The sequence below is a fragment of the Camponotus floridanus genome, unplaced genomic scaffold, assembly GCF_003227725.1.
Source record: "Camponotus floridanus strain SB8 unplaced genomic scaffold, Cflo_v7.5 scaffold16, whole genome shotgun sequence".
Taxonomy (NCBI): Eukaryota; Metazoa; Arthropoda; class Insecta; order Hymenoptera; family Formicidae; genus Camponotus; species Camponotus floridanus.
This window is the reverse complement of record NW_020229281.1, coordinates 148,765-167,059: the sequence shown is the minus strand read 5'-3', so window position 1 is coordinate 167,059 and position 18,295 is coordinate 148,765. Positions and strand designations below refer to the sequence as shown.

At 45.4% G+C, this 18,295-nt stretch overlaps 1 protein-coding gene across 1 annotated transcript; it reads right to left on the bottom strand.

Annotated features, from left to right (window-relative positions):
* Nucleotides 1-12,068: 12,068 nt before the first annotated feature.
* LOC105251194 (toll-like receptor 7) lies at nucleotides 12,069-17,914 on the bottom strand. Its single transcript, XM_011257783.3, has one exon. The coding sequence runs from the start codon at nucleotides 17,714-17,716 to the stop codon at nucleotides 13,424-13,426; it is 4,293 nt and encodes a 1,430-aa protein (XP_011256085.2). The 5' UTR covers nucleotides 17,717-17,914; the 3' UTR covers nucleotides 12,069-13,423.
* Between the last annotated feature and the right edge of the window lie 381 nt (nucleotides 17,915-18,295).

Below are 18,295 nucleotides of genomic sequence, written 5' to 3'. Positions count from 1 at the left end.
TCGCGAGATGCAGAGAAGTCATTACTCGGATAGGAAGGGGTAAACAAGATCGCGAAATGCGGCTTCGCAATATCGAAGCAGCGATACACGCTAATGGTCGAAGAACTCGCGGAAACGCAATAAGGCTCGGATATCGTGCAAGATGCTGCAGACTAATGGAACAGTAACTTTGCCACCATCGAGCCGGTTTCCCGTCCCTTCGAGGAACAATATATGTTTCCATTGATCGATAATGTACCAGGAAAGAGAAGACGGATCGTCTTATCTACAAGAAGTAACATAACCATTCGCGCGCACCTACAGTTTTGTCTCTGGCTTCATCGCACGAGACTGAAACGATAGAGCAAATACAATGCGATCAATGGTTTCATTACACCTTCTCACTCTTGAAATCAAATTTAGCGCTTTCAATATTGTCACACTTGATCCACCTTAGCTGCGCGGAAAGCAAATAAAACAAAAATAGGTTGAAATTGGTGAGAGTTGAAAAGATTTTTTCATTCTACATTTCTAAATTATTAGAAGCATATATAATATATATATGGAAAGAGAGAGAGAGAGAGAGAGAGAGAGAGAAGGATAAAAGAAAAAAAGAAGAACTGTAAGAATAAAAATTCTCACAATTTTTTATTTTAATGTGCAATTTTTGTATTAGATGAAAAATAATATAAAATAGACAAGTTGTTATCAATCTAGCGTACAATAATAAAAAAAACTCGGCATAATAAAAATTTACACATTTTATTCAATTTAACCAACCATCGCGCAATTGCATAACGATAATATTAAGGATCTCTCAAGGTGTCTCTGAACTTATTATATTTGATTAATGTTTGATAGACTCGAGCGGTATTGTACAAGTTGGTGCACGCGCCGTATGAATTATTCCCAAGTGCATTTACGGCACAACCAATTACCCTCGCTTGAGAAAGATTTCAGCTTTTCTCGTTCGCGTCTTCGTCGCGCAACAATACAACAATCTCTTCTGGTTTCACTTTCTCGTCTTTTACGAAACGACAATAACTCGGAAAAGGATGCGTACGTTTCTTCCTGCGATTGTCGCATTGATCGTAATCGCGGTATTCGATTCGATCATTTTATTTAGCCCTTCGCGATTACGTCTCTATCCGCGGGATATGTCGAAAAAGACTTTTTCGTCAACATGGGACATGCGATGATGTAATTCAAACGATGAGTCACTTTTTTAAACTCGTTAACTCATTACGCACAAAGTGAATGAGCCAACGAGTTTTCCTTTTCGTGTCGTCATTGTGTGACAACGTTGGTTTGTTGTAAATTGGTTGGTTGGTTGATCGGTCGGTTGGCCGATCGGTCGGTTGGTCGGTCGATCGGTCGATCATCAAAACATGCACATTGGATATACGCGCGCGATAAGGTGCAAATAATAATAATAATGCTAATGATCGCGCGCAAGGGCCGGGAGCGTGCCGCGGTCGAAAAGTCAAGAGACGGTACGGTGTAATGCGGTGCGGTGCAACACGGCACGGCACGCCGGGCGGGCCGGGATTGGGTCGAAGAGTTCGAGCCTCGGCGCTCGGGGACTCATAATCGGTTCGGCTCGCTCCTGTGCAACAAGGACGGCAGGCGAAATCGCCGCGAGCGAATTAACGAGAGGAGAGACGCGGGGGGGAGGGGGAGAGTAGGGCGCGCGCGACCCCGCCACTGAGGCCGATCGCAGAAGCTAGACAAAGAGAGAGGGAGAGAGAGAGAGGAGGGGAGAGGGAAAGAATGAAGGGATCGGGAGCGAGCGAGAGAAACTGCGAATAAAGGGGCAGAAGATCAATGGGCGGAAAGGGAGAGAGAGAGAGAGAGGGGAAGAGAGCGAGAGAAAGGCGGAAGGTCCAACCACGTGCACCCGCGAGAGAGACGAGGAACGAGAGCGAGAGAGCGCGCGCGAGAGGCACGCCCTGTTGCAGGTCGATAACGGAACCAACGCATCCTCTCGCGGCTCTCCGGTAGCTCTCTTGCTTTACGCTACCCCGTCTCCCCGCGAGTCTCTTCTCTCCTTTGCCCGCTTACCCGTCCGGGCCCATCTTTTCGACCTTCTCCTTCTATCGCGCGCGCATAGTCACGTACCACACCCGCCATTCTATCCGTGCCGATCGAGAAAGCGGACTCTCGCATACCTACTCCATCGTAGGGTGTATACCCACGAGTTACCCCTTCCTATGCCGCGCGACCTCATCCTTCTTCTCGCCTCGCGCGCTCCAACCTTCCGCGAGGATACGACGTGCCGTGGATCGCGCTATCACGCGCATCTAAACCTCCGAGAACCTCCGGCCAGGCCTGGCTCTTGACGCGTTTCGTAGACTATTTCGACGCCAACGGCGTACGCGATCCGGGGCTTGTTTTCGAACAAAGTCGACCCGAAACGTATGTACGCAGTACCGTAACTCGATGAGCGCGCGCCTTCGACATGTGTCTCTACATCCTGAAACATATGTTGCTCAACGTGCGTGCGCGCGCGCCGTATATCATTTTTATACATTTCACTTTTCATTTTTGCGTAAAGACGCAAGGAAAATAAATCTAATCTAACGTAACGAGACGAGACTCTCGTTTCCATTGTCACGAATCTATATCCACCAAAATCTTATTATTCAGTTGAATTTTGCAAGTATGCATAAGGTATAATTCTATTCTAATTTTAAATTATATATATAAAGCGAATAAAGAACATTGCGATAAGATTGGGATTCTACCGAGTCGATGAATACACGCGTTTCTTCTGTCGCAAAGAGTGAAATATTTTGGCGTGAAAAATCATTTGGCCTTGTAAGAGTTAACAAGTGTCATATTTAATATAAAACTTGATCAATTTTTCTTCCAGTTACGACGTTAACACGTCAGTACTCGCGCTGTATGGTATGGCACTCGCGCAAATGTATACGTGTATAAATGCGCGCGCACACATACGCACACGCGCGTACACATACGCGCGAGGAGATACGCATCGAACGATGACGGTAGCCGGGAAACCGGAGCAGGATTCAACGTTTCTCTCTTCTTCTCTTCTCCTCCTTCTCGTCTTCTTCTCACCTCTTTTTTTCTCGTCGCGACATCAGCCCAGTCGAAAGTATCTCTCTTCCCTCCTTCCCCCTTCCCCGAAGAGTATCACTTGGTTGAGGCTCGAACCGCCTTGTTTCGTCGTCCCTTCGAGCACTCCTTTGCTTGTCCCTAGTGTCCTAGACCCTTCCCTTCGCCATCCCTCGCCGCCATCCTTGTGTCTCTGACTCAGAAGTGACTCAGAAAATTTTCATCGATAGCCGAGTGTCACTTTCACGACGGTACATTTTATTATGACTCGCGGAATATTGATCATTGGAACACGTCAACTGAAACGATGCGGTATCATATTGCAGATTTGCGAATCTCGAAAACAGTACTCGGCGTGTGTTTTATCGAGCAAACAGTTGACGAGAGTAATATGATGATATAAATTTTTTTTTCTCGTTTAATGATATTCACAAATATGTAAAATACCACCATTGCGCTCTCTTGATGATGTTCAAAGAAATTAAAAGCTAAAATTAAAAATCGAAATATTATAGAGTTCTTTAACAAATTACTGGACATTAACGAAACTTATTAGCAGTTAAGTAAGCACGATATTTTTTAATCATTTTTTCAATACCTATTTCCATGTCGTTGGCAGTACGATATGTATAATTCCGCGAGAGGAATTTTAACGAATAAAATTGTTTGTTCTAAATTGTTAATTCTATATCGATGAATTGTTGAAAACGATTTCAAGATGAAAAAATTTCGATACATTTGTATACGAAACGAGTATCTTTTGAATCTCGGAAAAGCAATAAAAAAAATGCTCGCATGCAGAAGCGATCTTATTTAATACAAGAATAACGAAATAAACGAATGGTAAACACACGTGCGTTGTGTCTCTTATCGTGTTATTATTTCATATGTATACATAGATCGTATTACAGATAAGGCAAGACTTTAGAGCGTATTTCGAAAAGTACGCGTACAATAAGTTGAGTTAGTTGTCTTTGATTGTATATAGCACACACGCGTGAAAATTGATCAAAAGATATCATGGTAAAAATTAATTTTAAACAAAAATTGTCGGAGCGAAAATAAAGATATCTCGAAGCAAAGCAAATTTGTCGTTCGCGAGAGAGAGAGAGAGAGAGAGAGAGAGAGAGAGAGAAAAGAAAAATTCCACGGTATACACATTCCGTAGAATTACAATTTCGCAAATTCCTCGCAAACTAAGTTTGAATGAAAGTCGACGCGGACGAATTCGCGCGTTCCACTTTACGCGCTTCCGAAACGTTAACACCAAACTTTATCCTCCGCAAGAGAAAGAGAGGGACAAGAGAAGCCTGTGGGGAGTTAGATTTTACAAGGTTCCATTTACATAATTCCCCAAAATGTGTTAGCGTTGCCCCTCTGTCTCTCTCTTTCCTATCCATTTTCAAATACGGCCTAACAAGTAACAATATCTCGTTATCCGACACGATGTCTTCCATTTCCCATCTCTCACCATCAATGGGGAATATTTATTGTCCCGAGTTGGACAGCACCCGCCGCTACAAAAGGACGATAGATTCACTGCGTGATCTCTCCGTTCAATAGTCGCTGGAGCTTGGAAAATATAATGCGGTGTTTCGTACAAGGTTTGCATCTTGAGTTTTAGAAATGTATTTTCGTATAAATTTAGAAACGGCTAACAAAAATTAAATGTCACTTTTTTCCAAATTTTACATAGCAATATAAATGCCAATTAATATTCTTTAGATTCTATTATTTTTAATTTGTATATATATATATAAAAAATTTACATATACCATAAAAATGCTTTCAACATTTTTTCGCAACCAGCAAAAACGTTTCACTCTTATCGCTTTAAGATTATAATGAAACATACCTGAAAATTAGTAGGATACGTTGTTGTACTTGTACATGCAACTAAAACATTTTTTAATTTAAAAAATTTTACTTATTAAAATGAACTTTTGTGACTTTAATAGCATTACTAGCATTTACATAAAAATAGATTACGAAATTTTGTAAGAGAAAAAAGATAAATTTAATATAAATTTATAGAGATTATTCGTTATATTTTCAATGATATGAGTCAACCTCGGTTTGCTGAGCAATATGCTCTTGATGCAAACCTTATGAAACTACCTTATACAGGTGGTCGATGCATGTTGGGTCGGCAAACCAGCTCACCTGACCGCGTTATAAGCGCGCGCCTTCTCGGCGTGACTCCACGTCCAGTTGAATGCGAAAGAAAAAAAAAGTCATCGTCGTGTGACGGTGTCTGGAGTCGGCGTCGAATAGTCTATCGCTTTGTCGGCCTGGGTCATTGTGACAATTTAGGAGTCCCTTTAGAGAGAGATGGGAATATTTGTCCCATTTATATTAAAGAGATGGAAATAAAGAAAAGATGTGTGAAAATTTATTAATTTCGTTCCTATACATTATATCCTCTCTGATGTAAAAAAAGGACGAGTAACAAAATTATAATGAAAGACGGAATTTTTCAGATTAATTTGATACTTTTTATCTTGCTGATTGCTTGCTATCGTTTAATTACATCTCGACATGTTATTTAATTATATATTAATATATTAAATTTGTAATTGTGTAATTATTACATAATTCACTTTCTCTCCTTCTTTCTCTCTAAAATAATACAGCAAAATAATAAATGTGTGTGTTTTTGTCTACAAGTAAAATATTTGTCTCTTTCCCGCAAATGTATAATTAAATAAATTTCACACACACCGCAGAGGAAGACGTAGGCCACTTGTAGTGCACCGGGTTCCGTCAGACAGACAGGTTCGCGAAGGCAGAGCAGGCAGGTACGGGTGGTGACGGAACAAGCGCGGGGCAACAACTCGATGAGGGGGTAAATATGCGACAACTTAGCGTCCGCGTATAAATCTAGCAACGCTCACGGTGACAGGTCACGCAGCGCGAAACCTTCTAGTTTAGATCGCTGCCCGGTCGCCCACCAGGCGCTGCGACAAGAACTGCTAGGTTATTCTAACCGGGGAGAGAAGCAAGAGGATGTATGTGCATTGCGGAAATTTTTTAAAGTCTCTCTCTCTCTCTCTCTCTCTCTCTCTCTCATCTATCTGTCCATCTTTATTGGAATTTGAGGGAATTTTCTTACCTTGTATCGACGCGTTGTAAATAAGTAGGTCAGATGTATCAAATTTATAATACTTACATAAAAAAATTACGTATAACGTACGTGTATATATATATATATATATATATATATATATATATATATGTAGAATATTAATAAATCGGTAAAAAAGAAACTTGTGTGTAATCTTTTTCTTTCTTTTTCAGGTTGCTACAATTAAAAATACTTTGTTACATCACGTTCTTTGTAAGATATAAAAAGTGAATATAAAAAAATTTTGTAGCCAGGTAAATAAAACACACGACATACCATACACACATATATGTGTACGTTTTATAGAAATAAATTATATATTACATATAATTTTTCCAATTTAAAAAAATTGCTCGGATTGTACATCGGATATCGATAAATTGTAAGTATGCGTATGATCAAATAAATATAAATATAATTATAAGATACAAATGTATTGCAAATAATATATGTGTGTCACAATATTAATAAGCATCCGAGAAACACGAAATTTGTAGAAAGAAAGAGGTAAAACTTCCATCTTGTCTCATTTATTTTTAATTTCAAAGTAGAAAAGCACGGCTTTCAAGCGTTATGCGACATCGAAATAAACAAGTTTTTACTTGGACACGTTAAATTGACCGAGTTAGAATAAAAGCTCTCAGTTGTGATCAGTAATAAAGAACGTGTAAAAATGGCATATAATTAACGATACGCGCGCGAAACATATCGATATCGCAAAAGTACATATTACGGTAATAATTAGGATTTTTTCTCCAATTTTTTTCATTTCCTGGAAAAACGAGTTACATATTGGTTCGCCCCCTACTCTCCCTACGCCTCTCCCCTATGCATGTAGTTCTTATCCGAACCCGGTTTGCCCGACTGATTAATCGTAAAGAGCCATCGACGATGGCCACGTACGAGCGAGCGGGCAAACGAAGACGTACGAGCGGTACGCTTTTCGTGTTGCGTGGGCGGTCGAGTGTTTGCCGGGCCGGAAGGGTTGAGAGCGAGCCCTCCCGCGATAAGGGCGAAGAGTCGCCGCGCGCGATCGACGTCGGGGATAAGGGTAAACAATAATCTTTTAATAGAATTGAAGAAACGAAAGAGGACGAGGGTGCGCTCTCCGACCTCGCTCCACGATTTCCAACGAGGACGAATACCTAAACCTAAACTGCTAGGCGACGTTGACGCTAAAATCGACACCGACACCGAGAGACGACGAAGCGGGCAGATGGCAGTGTATCGCGTGTAGACACGTGGTGTATGCGTTTCGTCCCTTTTGGGGTAGCTCCGTAGTACAATGCGTAGCTCGTAGCGGTATATCGTAAAAGGAACAAACACGAGGGAAAGAGCAAAAGAGAGAAAAAGATGGAAGTCGCATCGTCCTCAAAGAGGGGCAAATTTATTATGGGGAAAAAAGAGGGAGGAAGGAGAGAGAGAGAAACGAGGCTGGTGCGATGGTGATGGTAGTTTTGCGCGAAATTACCGGGTTCGCCGGTACACGTTTAAGTAGGCGCGGGTGCGCGAAGCGGGAAAGGGAGGGTGAAAGAGGGATACAACTTGACGTGAACGGAGGCGGAAAGAATGGGAAAGAGCGAACGGGGGGCGGGGGAAGAGAGCGGAAGGACACAGGGGGGCGACTATGTTGCATGCGTGCGAAGCGAGCTAGCGCGATGGCGCAACTGGCGGGAAGCGAGATGGTAAGAGGAGGGTGATAAAGGGAGGAAGGGAGTCTCGCGAGAGCGGGGCACGCGGGGCAACGAGAAACGAGAGTCGCGCGTTAAAGTTCTCTCTCTGCAAACATGGCAGTCGTCACGCAAGTCACAAAACCCGCGCACGATATCTCGCTCGACTTTACAGGAAAACGACGTCCGAGTATATATGTATATATATATATATATATATATATATATATATATATATGTATATATGTATATCCGTGCAAGAGACTGCGACGTGTCACACGCAAGCGAGTCCGCGAACGAGCGCGGCTCGGTATCATCGGTCATCGTCGTTTATTCGTGCGTGTTGAGAGAGAGAGAGAGAGAGAGAGAGAGAGAGAGAGAGGGAGAGAGAGAGAGAGAGAGAGAGAGAGAGAGAGAGAGAGAGAGCGCACGAACGGATTTAAAGTGCGCGCATGCGTTCTCATCAGGTAGGTAGGTAGGTAGGTAGGTAGGTAACGTTTTTTTACACTTTTCGTGTCCCTTTTTTCGCCCTTTTTAAGCGACTCTAAACGTGAGCGACGCGTTCTCGTAAAAACGATTTAATCAGCTCGCCACGACTCGGGAGAATCGAAATCAAGCTCTTCTTTTCCATCGGTGCAACGATTAAAGCGGTAGAGATTTAATTAGCGAGGAGATTCATAGCGCGTGCAGAATAGATCGAAAAATGAATCTGGCTATCTCGAGCTCGATTATCGAACGCGTGGCTTAATGTCTAGTTTTACTCGGAGAAGAGATTTATGTCGAGTAGCGAAACGCTCGCTTATAGTCATGTTTCGATCAACCGTTTAAGAAAAGTAAACCAAGTGGCTCTCGTTACTTTTTTCTCTACGGGATAAAAAAGGTGAACGAACGAGTATAAGTTATTGCACGGTTCTCATCTAGTCTACTACTCAAGTCGATACATTTTCGCGTCAACTTTCAATCTTTATACCCACAACATCCTGTAGGCACATGATATAACTCGCGAACGCACAAGTTTATCAGCCATCGACCAAAGCTCACAAGTGTGAGATACATTATTGCATGATCTTTTGTTACGTTAGCGTTTAAAGCTCGTTCAACTAGTCGCGCATTACGCGTGTTAAGCGTAGTCGTAAATAAAGGCATTTCGCGCGCGATTATGATTTAATTGGATGTATCGCCCGCGTAAACATTTTCATTTGTAAAATTCAAAATTATTCGAAACACAATTTGCTCGATAGGTTCAATCTCCTCGTCGAACATTGGAGCATCTTTTTGAATCGTCGATTATTATTATCGTTAAAACTTGTCAAGGCCGACGAAGAGAGCCCTGAATGGTGTTTCGCAACAACGACCCAAATAACGAACTTGACGCCGACGCTGATGCCGATGCTTGGCGCCCATCCATTCTCGATGTGCCAGTGAAAGGTGTTCTCGCGAATATCTCGAGGACGCTCAAGCATATTGCTGTGGATTCTCCTTCTCTCTCGCGTAGCAGTCGTATCCACGCCAATCATTGGCAAGAAAGAAAGAGAGAAAGAGGTGTTGAGAACTTGAAAAAGAATTTTACGATTAAAAAAAAAAAAGAAACGAAATTTATTTTCTTCATAACATTAAAAGATTAATTTTCATGTATACGAGTAAACAGCTATAAGAATACTATCCTTGTTGTTCGAGTTAACGATATAATTATAAAGGCGTCGGAGCAACATTTTAGAAATATGGAAATTTTCTTAAATCTGTATTTATAAATGCAATAGTTAATTATTATAAACTCATTTATATGTGACGAGATCTCGTCATCATAATAATTTGATTAATATATACGTCAATCATGTCCCCCTTTACATCTCGGTACACGAGAGCAGTTAAAGAAATATTATTAATAAATTATGACAATAAATATGTTTCGAGATCTTGTATATTTTCTCGGATTAATCGCGTGCAAGATATGTACCCAATGTGTTTATCTAAAAAAAGAAAAAAAGCAAATCGGCATAATAATTTCATGAATATTACCCTTTATTTTTACCTTGATTTATTAAAGATACCAGTGCTCCGGTAATTAAAAGATGGGAAAGAGCACATTAGAAACTGAAATATAATTATATTTTAGATTGGAAATGTATATAACTTGAGGTAAAAAAGTCGCAAAATAGGTCGGCAAATTATGGACAAATCATGTTCCTTAATGTGGATCGGATAGCAACGGAAAGAAGGCGTTGTCGAATACAATGAAAGTCTATCGCGAGACGTGGAAATCGGGACAACCGTCGGGATACATGTACCGCAAGGATCGAGATCATACACAGGGAGGCGATCTTACCCAGCCTAGATTCGATCGCGGCGCGGCGCGGCGCGGCCAGCAGCTACGCGCTGCAAATAATTACAGCCGTCCTCTTACATTCCATAGCAAGGCGGGCAAACTGGTTCCGAGTGCGGTCACTTGCGCTAGGATACGGAGAGATCCGTAGAGAGGAAACCATATTTCTTTAAGTATCACGTATGTGTTTTTCGCGTACCGCCTTGCATGGCACAGCATCTACGACAGCAGTGATAATTGCGCGCACGAATAAAGAATATTGTTTAGTGGTTCGGGTTATTTCGCCATTAATATATTTCCTTTCGATGAAACTAGTATTATATTTCCCGTGCCAATTCGATGAAACGTAATATCTTTTACATTTTATCAACTAAATATTTCGAATTTTTTTAGATCTCGTTAGCTTATATTTGTTCATTATCATTGTTAAATTGAAATATTTCATCATTAAAATTGATGCACAAAGTCCAACAAATAAATTAAATAAACGTCAAAGTTAATCAACATGTATAAATTTATCATATAAATTTGGAGTAAAATCCACTTCAAATTATGTAATTATGTAATCACCTGAAGAATAAGATGCGCTTATCAAACTTTATTTATTATTTTTAATCATTCCAACCTCTCCAATTTCCAATATAAAGTTGCAACTAGACTTCTCTCTCACTCTCTCTCTCTCTCTTTCTTAAAGGCTCTAAAAAGCGAATATAAACTGTAAAATTTAATAGTCGGAATGAAATTACAGGTTGCGAATCTTTGACGTACGATATCCCTGATGTTTATATTCAATCGCGGAAAGATTTCGCAAACAACAGAAATATACACCTCCGCGGGTACGGGCCGCTATGGCGGTCGTAGGTGCATTAATAATGTAAGTGTGCAGATGGTGTGCAGTGAGTGCGCGGCGCCGCTGACTAGGATCAATGTTCCGTTCGCGATCTATATAGCCACGCGCCGCGATATATAGGTAACGATAGAGAGAGAGAGAGAGAGAGAGAGAGAGAGAGAGAGGGAGAGAGAGAGAGAGAGAGAAATATGCTGTATGCGAAACAATACAGTTGCTCGCATTGCTCTCTCTTTCCTGTGCTCGTATAATGCATTTATGCGAATATTTTAACGAATCGTAGCGCGAAATGTGGAAAAATGAATTTTCTTTCTCCGTTCCCTCTTTCTCCTTCCCGCTCTCTTTCGATCAATTTAAATTTGATCACAACTCGATTCGCGAAAAAAAGCAACTTTAACTTGTTCCTTCAAACGAAAGACACTCTTTATAAAGTTGCACATGTTCCTCGTGCTTTCGCGTAAGCTCTGCGTTGCTATATATTTATATAATTGTTGTAGAAAGCTTAAAGTTTTTTTTCAATTTTTTATAGTTTAAGAAAAGTCTATTTATAATTTTACGCGTGTATCAAACGATAAATGTAAGATAAAAATATATCGTTTGTCACATTAATCTCGTATATTCGGATTAGAATGTATCGATGCATTCGTAAAATTAGATCGTTTCGATTCATCAACTGCCCTTCGTTCCAAATGCGTCATATTGTGTTTATTATTTTATCTTTGTACGAAATAATTTAATACAAACACATTGCGAATAACAAAATTCTCGACACAATGCTACAATAGATAACATTAAAGATGGATGGAGATGGTTAAATTTATCCATTTACCATGTGCACATATCTCTTTTGTGCACACTTTCTGTCTATAAAAATACAGCACACGTTCACAAACTTTATAAATATAATTTTGCAAATTTTTTTTCTAACATTACGATATATTAAATTATATATAGAATTTTGACCCAAATTGTTTAAAAGAAACTCAAGTTTTGACGCGTCGTTGTCAGAATCGAGATATAAGGCATATATTGCGAACATATAAGTAATAACGTATTTTATAAATTTATTCACATGTTTTAAATAAGTCAAGTATACAGTTAAGAGAGTTTCACGACACATGCGCAAACGTTTGCATGTTTTATACTCGACGGATCGCGGGCGCATGCCTCTCGTTTTTGTTTCTCACTCTTCATTTCTTACCCTCTCTTTCACGCGACAAACAGTATCTTACACGAGGCGCAGCAATAAAGGGTATGTATTCAATATACATATTTACATATCGTACAATCACATTTTTCTCTCCTTTTTTTCGCGGATATATAAAATTACAAAAAGTCATTCATTTAATCGGAAATTCAGAATCCAAGCTAGCATCATGATCCTATTACGCGGCGAAATGTGACGCATGTCAATTACGTGTATGTATTTACACACAGACGGTCAGACACACACACACACACACACACACATACGCCCGCACGCACGCTCGCACAGTGTACGTACATTGTATGTACAGATGTACCGCATAGTAGCATATTTACACGAGTTCGCAGTAAGTAGAAGTAAGTATTTACACAAGAGTAAAATCTGCCGCGAAAGGGACAGCTCGATGACTTGTATACGATCACGCGAGATGAGATTCTTGCGCGTATTCGCGCTCGCTGGAAAGTAATCGGATGAAATAAACAAAGTGTCTCAAAACTCTTACTTTATCCTTATATGATAGTTTCTTGATAAATCGTTCAAAATAAATAAAGATTGTAACAAAGAGAAATCATGGAATCATCAATCATCAATCATATAAAAGTAAATACAAATCTTTTTTCATCTTACGCTTTTAATTTGTAGAAATTTTCAATTCGCAATGGAACACAGTTGAAAAATTTACGAATTATATCAACATATATATATATATATATATATATATATATATATATATTTTTTTTTGTTGTGAAAAAATTAATTTGCGTTCATAAAGGAACAACCAAACGATACATCTAAACAAAGCGTATTTCGCGAAAAGTTATTCACAATTATTTCGCATACGCAGGGAAGGAAATCTTATTACGTCGAACGAAGAGCGAAGAGAGATGGAGAAAAAAAAAACGGAAAAGGGAAAAATGCGACAAACAAAGATCCATTATCACATCTCCAAAGTCTTTACGGATAATTACGATACGTAGACACTCTGTCTCTCTCTCGCTTCGCGACAACGTCTCCGAGTTATGTACACACGTGTCTCGACGACAGACGCGTCCAGCGTCTTCGAGAATTCATAGTCTGTCGAAATCGACGTCGAGATCGGTGTCGCGGTCGAATGACGAACGCAAGATTCAGCACAACCATTCGAGAACGAGCCCGCTCATTGTTACGAGAGTCAAAAATGAACGACGCGACGAAGCTAAACTAGATAGGCCTGTCCGGAGGAGGGCGGGGGCGGGGAAGGTGGCGGCTGCTGTTGTCTCCAGGCGGTCCTCTCGAGGGTGGAGTAGTCCGAATCGATGGACGAGTAGATGTGCTCGGACAACGGTCTCCTATGGTCTTCGCCGATGCTGTTGGTCGTGGCGGCCGGCATCGCGTCTCGGTAAGCGTGATTGACCGTCAACCTGGGTTGCGCCGGCGACGACAGAAGCGATTGCGGGGGCGGCGGCTGCTGCTGTTGTTGTTGCGGTAATATGGGAGAAAGCGGGGCACCGCACGAATAAGCGGGCGGGGCGTGTTGCAGCATGAGCGCCGAAGAGGCGTCCTTGAAGAGCGCGGCGCGTTGACCACCGCGCAAAGTCGAAACGCTGCTCTTCTCGAGGCTGCCGATCCCACCGTCCAGCGTATAAGTGTTGATGTTACGTTTATAAACGAGCGGCGAGGATTTGGTCTCGACGGCGACGTCCCCGGCGGCAACGGCGGCGCCGGGAGGGGCACTGGGAGCGACAACGGCGGCGGTCGCGGACGGCGGGATGGCGTAACGCAATCGTTCCCAAAACCTCTTCTCTCCCCACGTAAGTATGTGCGCCGCGGTTCGCAGGTAAGGTCGCAACTCGGGATCGCGTTCGATCTCGACGCCGACGTGGCCGGCCTGGACGATGATCAGCTGGGAGGCACGGCCGCGCAGAGCCTCGTGCAGCGCCGCGCGAAACTCGAAGCGCGACCACTCGGTCTGGAGGAAATTGCGAGTCAGCACGATCAACACGCGTCGGGACGCGTCGACCGCCTCGAGGACCGCGGGCGCGGGCGCGGAAGCGCGCAGAACGCAAGGCAAGTCCCGGTGATGGAGGCAGAGTCTTAGATCGGCGCCGCCGTGCTCCAGCTCGACCGCCAACGATCGCGCGACAAAGTCCTCGTCGTTCGGGCTGTAGCAAACGTAGCAGTCGTAGGCGCGATCGCGATCGGCGTCGCGGCAACCCACGGCCACGGCGGCCGCGGAGCCCATGCCGCTCGCCGTCGTCACGACGGCCTTGCCGGGTTTGGCGCGCAGGAAGCGCAGTCCGTACTTGGAGTACGCCCAGGCGCCGACGGGCTCGCGAAACACAAAGGCGAGGACTATGATCACCAGGAGAACGAGGACGGCCGAGAGAGTGGCGGCCACCAGGGGCAAATAGTCCGACACCATGATACTTTCGATCACGCCGCCTTGGGAGAAGTAGTCCGAGCAAGCGGTCTCGTTGACGTTGAGACGACGTCGATAGGCCGTCTGCCGGGCGTCGCCGCCGTAGTAACACCATACGTCGCTCGCGTCGATGACTTTGTGCGCGTTGTCCGACACCCACGAGGATAGCTCTTGCAGAAACTTGCAGCGGCAGGACCACGGATTCCCGCCCAGCGACAGCTCGACCAATCGGGCGTTGAGGGTGACCTGCCACACGGGGAACGTCACCAGTCGATTGCCGTGCAGCCTCAGAATCTCGAGCGAGCGCAGCGGCAGAAAGGTAAGATTTCCGATAAAGCCGATCGCATTGTTTTGCAAATAGAGCTCGCGCAAGTGCGATAAACGTTCGAATTCGAAGCCCTTGAGCTCGCGTATCCGATTGTCCTCGAGATGGAGAATCTGCAAATTGTTGAGACCGTTGAACGTACGGTTCTGGATGGATTCGATGCCGCTGGCATTTACGTAGAGCACGCGCATATTTTTGCGACCGATAAAAGCATGATTCTGCAACTCTCGCAACACGTTGCCGTCCAGGTATACTTCGGTGGCGTCCATCGGTATCCTCCGTGGAATCTCCTCGACCCCGAGACCCGAGCAATCGACCGCGTTCGTGTTCCACGTGCGGTCGTTGTAACATTTGCAGCCGGCGGGACAGGTCATCTCGCAGTCGCAGGCGTCGAAATCGCAGCAGTGGCACAAGGCGAAGCAGTGCGCCTCGTAGCGGCAGAGGAATTGCTCCGAGCGGGCGCTCGAGGCCGGGACGATGGCGACTCCCCGCGGCCCGGAGGTACGGCACATGGCGTTGTCGAGGTCCATGACCCGCGGGTACTCCCTCGTCGAGGTCTGATTGTTGATAGCCGGGAGCCAGTCCATCGAGCAATTGCAATTGAACGGGTTACCCCCGATGTAGAACTCGGGCAGGGGTTTGCTCTCCGGCACCTTGGTCAGGAGCAGGGACGTCAATTCCATCGTCTCGATCATGTTGGCGTACATGTCCACCCGAGTAAGATTCACCTTGTCGGCAAACGTATTAGGCCGTACGATGCTGATGTAATTATTGTTGATGAACAGCAACTCGACGCTCGCCGGCACGGAGAGCGGCGAGAGTTCGGTGATGCGATTATGACTGGCGTCCAGCGTTCGGACCTTGGAGTCGCGAATCTTGTAATAATTGCCAAGACTCTCGATAAAGTTGCCGTGAATGTCGAGCCACTTGAGATTGCCCGGGATAAAGGCGTAATCGAACCACTCTATGTGATTCTCCGATAGATTTAGCAGCAGCAGACTAGCGATACTGGTGAAGACGCCGTTAATGTCCGACAAAAAGTTGCCGTCCAATCGAATAGCCTCGAGTCTGACGTTGCGCTCGAACGCGTGCCGCTCCACGTGTTGCACTTTGTTACGGGCCAGATTGAGAATCTGCAGATTCGGCAGGTCCCAAAGCATGCCGCGCGTCAGATTGCCAATGTCGTTGCCGATCAGACGAAGACCGGTGAGCTGGTGGAGATTGCGGAATGAGCCGTTGTGGAACTCGTTGATCCGGTTCTCGCCCAGGTCCAAAGTCTTGAGAAAGGCAAGATCGCGCAACGCGTCCGGCACGGCGGTGAGCTCGTTGCCGCTCAGATCCAATTCCTTAAGATCGGAACAATTGCGAAACGCCACCGTGTCGATGCTCGCGATCGAATTCCCGGACATGGTCAGGCGATTCAGGACGAAAAGACCGTTGAAAAGCTGCGCTCCGACGGTATGGAGCTTGTTGTCCGACAGTTCGAGCGTGTGCAGATTGTAGAGCGGCAGAAAGGCGTTACCCTCGATACGATCGATCGAATTGTTGCGTAAATCGAGAATCTGCAAGAAAAACAGATCCTTAAACATCCGGGCGTCGATGTGCGTGAGTTGATTGTACGACAGATCGAGGACGATGAGGCGAATTAGGCCGAGAAAGGTGGTCTCGTCGACGCGATCGCTGCCAAGGCGATTGTTGGCGAGATTCAAAACTAGGAGCTGCTCGAGATGAGTAAACACGCCCCGTGGCAACGTCCGTAGTCCATTGTGCGCGAGGTGTATTTCCCGCAGGTCGCGCGTGCTGGCGAACAGGCCCTCGGGCAAGGAGTCTAGGACGTTGTGGCTGGCGTTGAAGGTGCGCAGGACGGTTAGCCCGTCCAGGGCGTTCTTGCCGATCTCGGCGATGGCGTTGCGTTGCAAGTGCAGCTCCTGCAATTGTCGTAGGCTCACCAGCGGTCCGTTTTCCGACAATCGTTGGAGCTCGTTGCGCGACAGATCCAAAATCCGGACGTCGGCGCGACAGGCCTCCTCGGCGTCGATGTCCCCGCGCGCCTTCAGACCGATATCGCTGACGTCGCGAATACGATTCCCGGTGAGATTGAGGGTCTGCAGGTTGTCCAGTTCGCAAAGCAAATCAGGCGGCAACGCCAGCACGTTGCTCTCGACGATTTCAAGAGTGTGGAGCTCGCGAAGGCCTAGGAGAGAGCGTGGCGCGAACTCTAAATACTTGGCGGCGCCCCAGGCAGCGTTGAAGGTTTGCACGACGAGTCGCTTGAGCTCGAGCAACGGTTGAAACGCACCGTCCGGTATCTGCAACACTTTGCAGCCGTGAACGTGAAGCTCGTGTAGGCCGGCGAGCCGTTGCCAGCTCTGCGCGTTCAAGCTACTCTCGAAATGATGTACGTCGCTGCAGCGAATCCGCAATCTGAGCGCACCGTCCAGGGACGGCGCTAAAGCGACGATTGCCGTGGGATCCAGGACGCGAAGGGCGCAGTCCGCCGAGCGGGTGTCGTTTCCAGCCTCGTTGGTCCACCGACAGGAAGCCGCGGCCGGGCCAGGATGCGTCGACATTAGCAGCAACAACAGCAGCGGCAGGGTCGTCGCGAGTAGACGGCGCGACGGTGTGGCCACGCTTGTCGACGTCGACGACGACGACGACGACGACGACGATAATGACGACGCTGCTGTAATCGTTATTATCGTAGTCGTCGCTGTCGTCGTCGTCGTCGCCGTCGCCGCCGCGACGACACCACCCCTCGCCGTCATGTCGCGTCGCGTTTTCACGAAAAACGAGCTATCCCTTAATTCTTGACTCGTTAACGTCGAGTCGAGGGGGGAGGGGGGCGACGACGACGACGACGACGACAACGACGACGACGACGACGCTCGCTTCGACAATCTCGGAGTAATCAGCAGTTTTCTTCCTCCACTTGTTTCATTTATGCAAATGGCACACACACATGTGTTAACGAGCGATACACAACAGCGACATACAATGACACAATGGTAACGGAGAAGACTGGTAAAGACGACGACGGTAAAGATGACGACGATGAAAATGAAGACGGCGCGGCGGCGGCGGCGACGACGACGACGACAACAGCAACGGCGGCGGCGGCGGCGACGACGACGACGACGGCGGCGACGGCGACGGCGACGGTGACGACGACGGCGACGGCGACGACGGCGACGACGGCGACGACCACGACGATGACTTTACACGCACGCCACATACACACGCGCAGCTTACGGAAGGGAGGGAGCGCGCGCGCGCGCGCGCGCGCTCACGCACCTCGTATCACGTATCAAATGCGGAGCGGCCCATTTCCCTCGCCCTTTATGCGT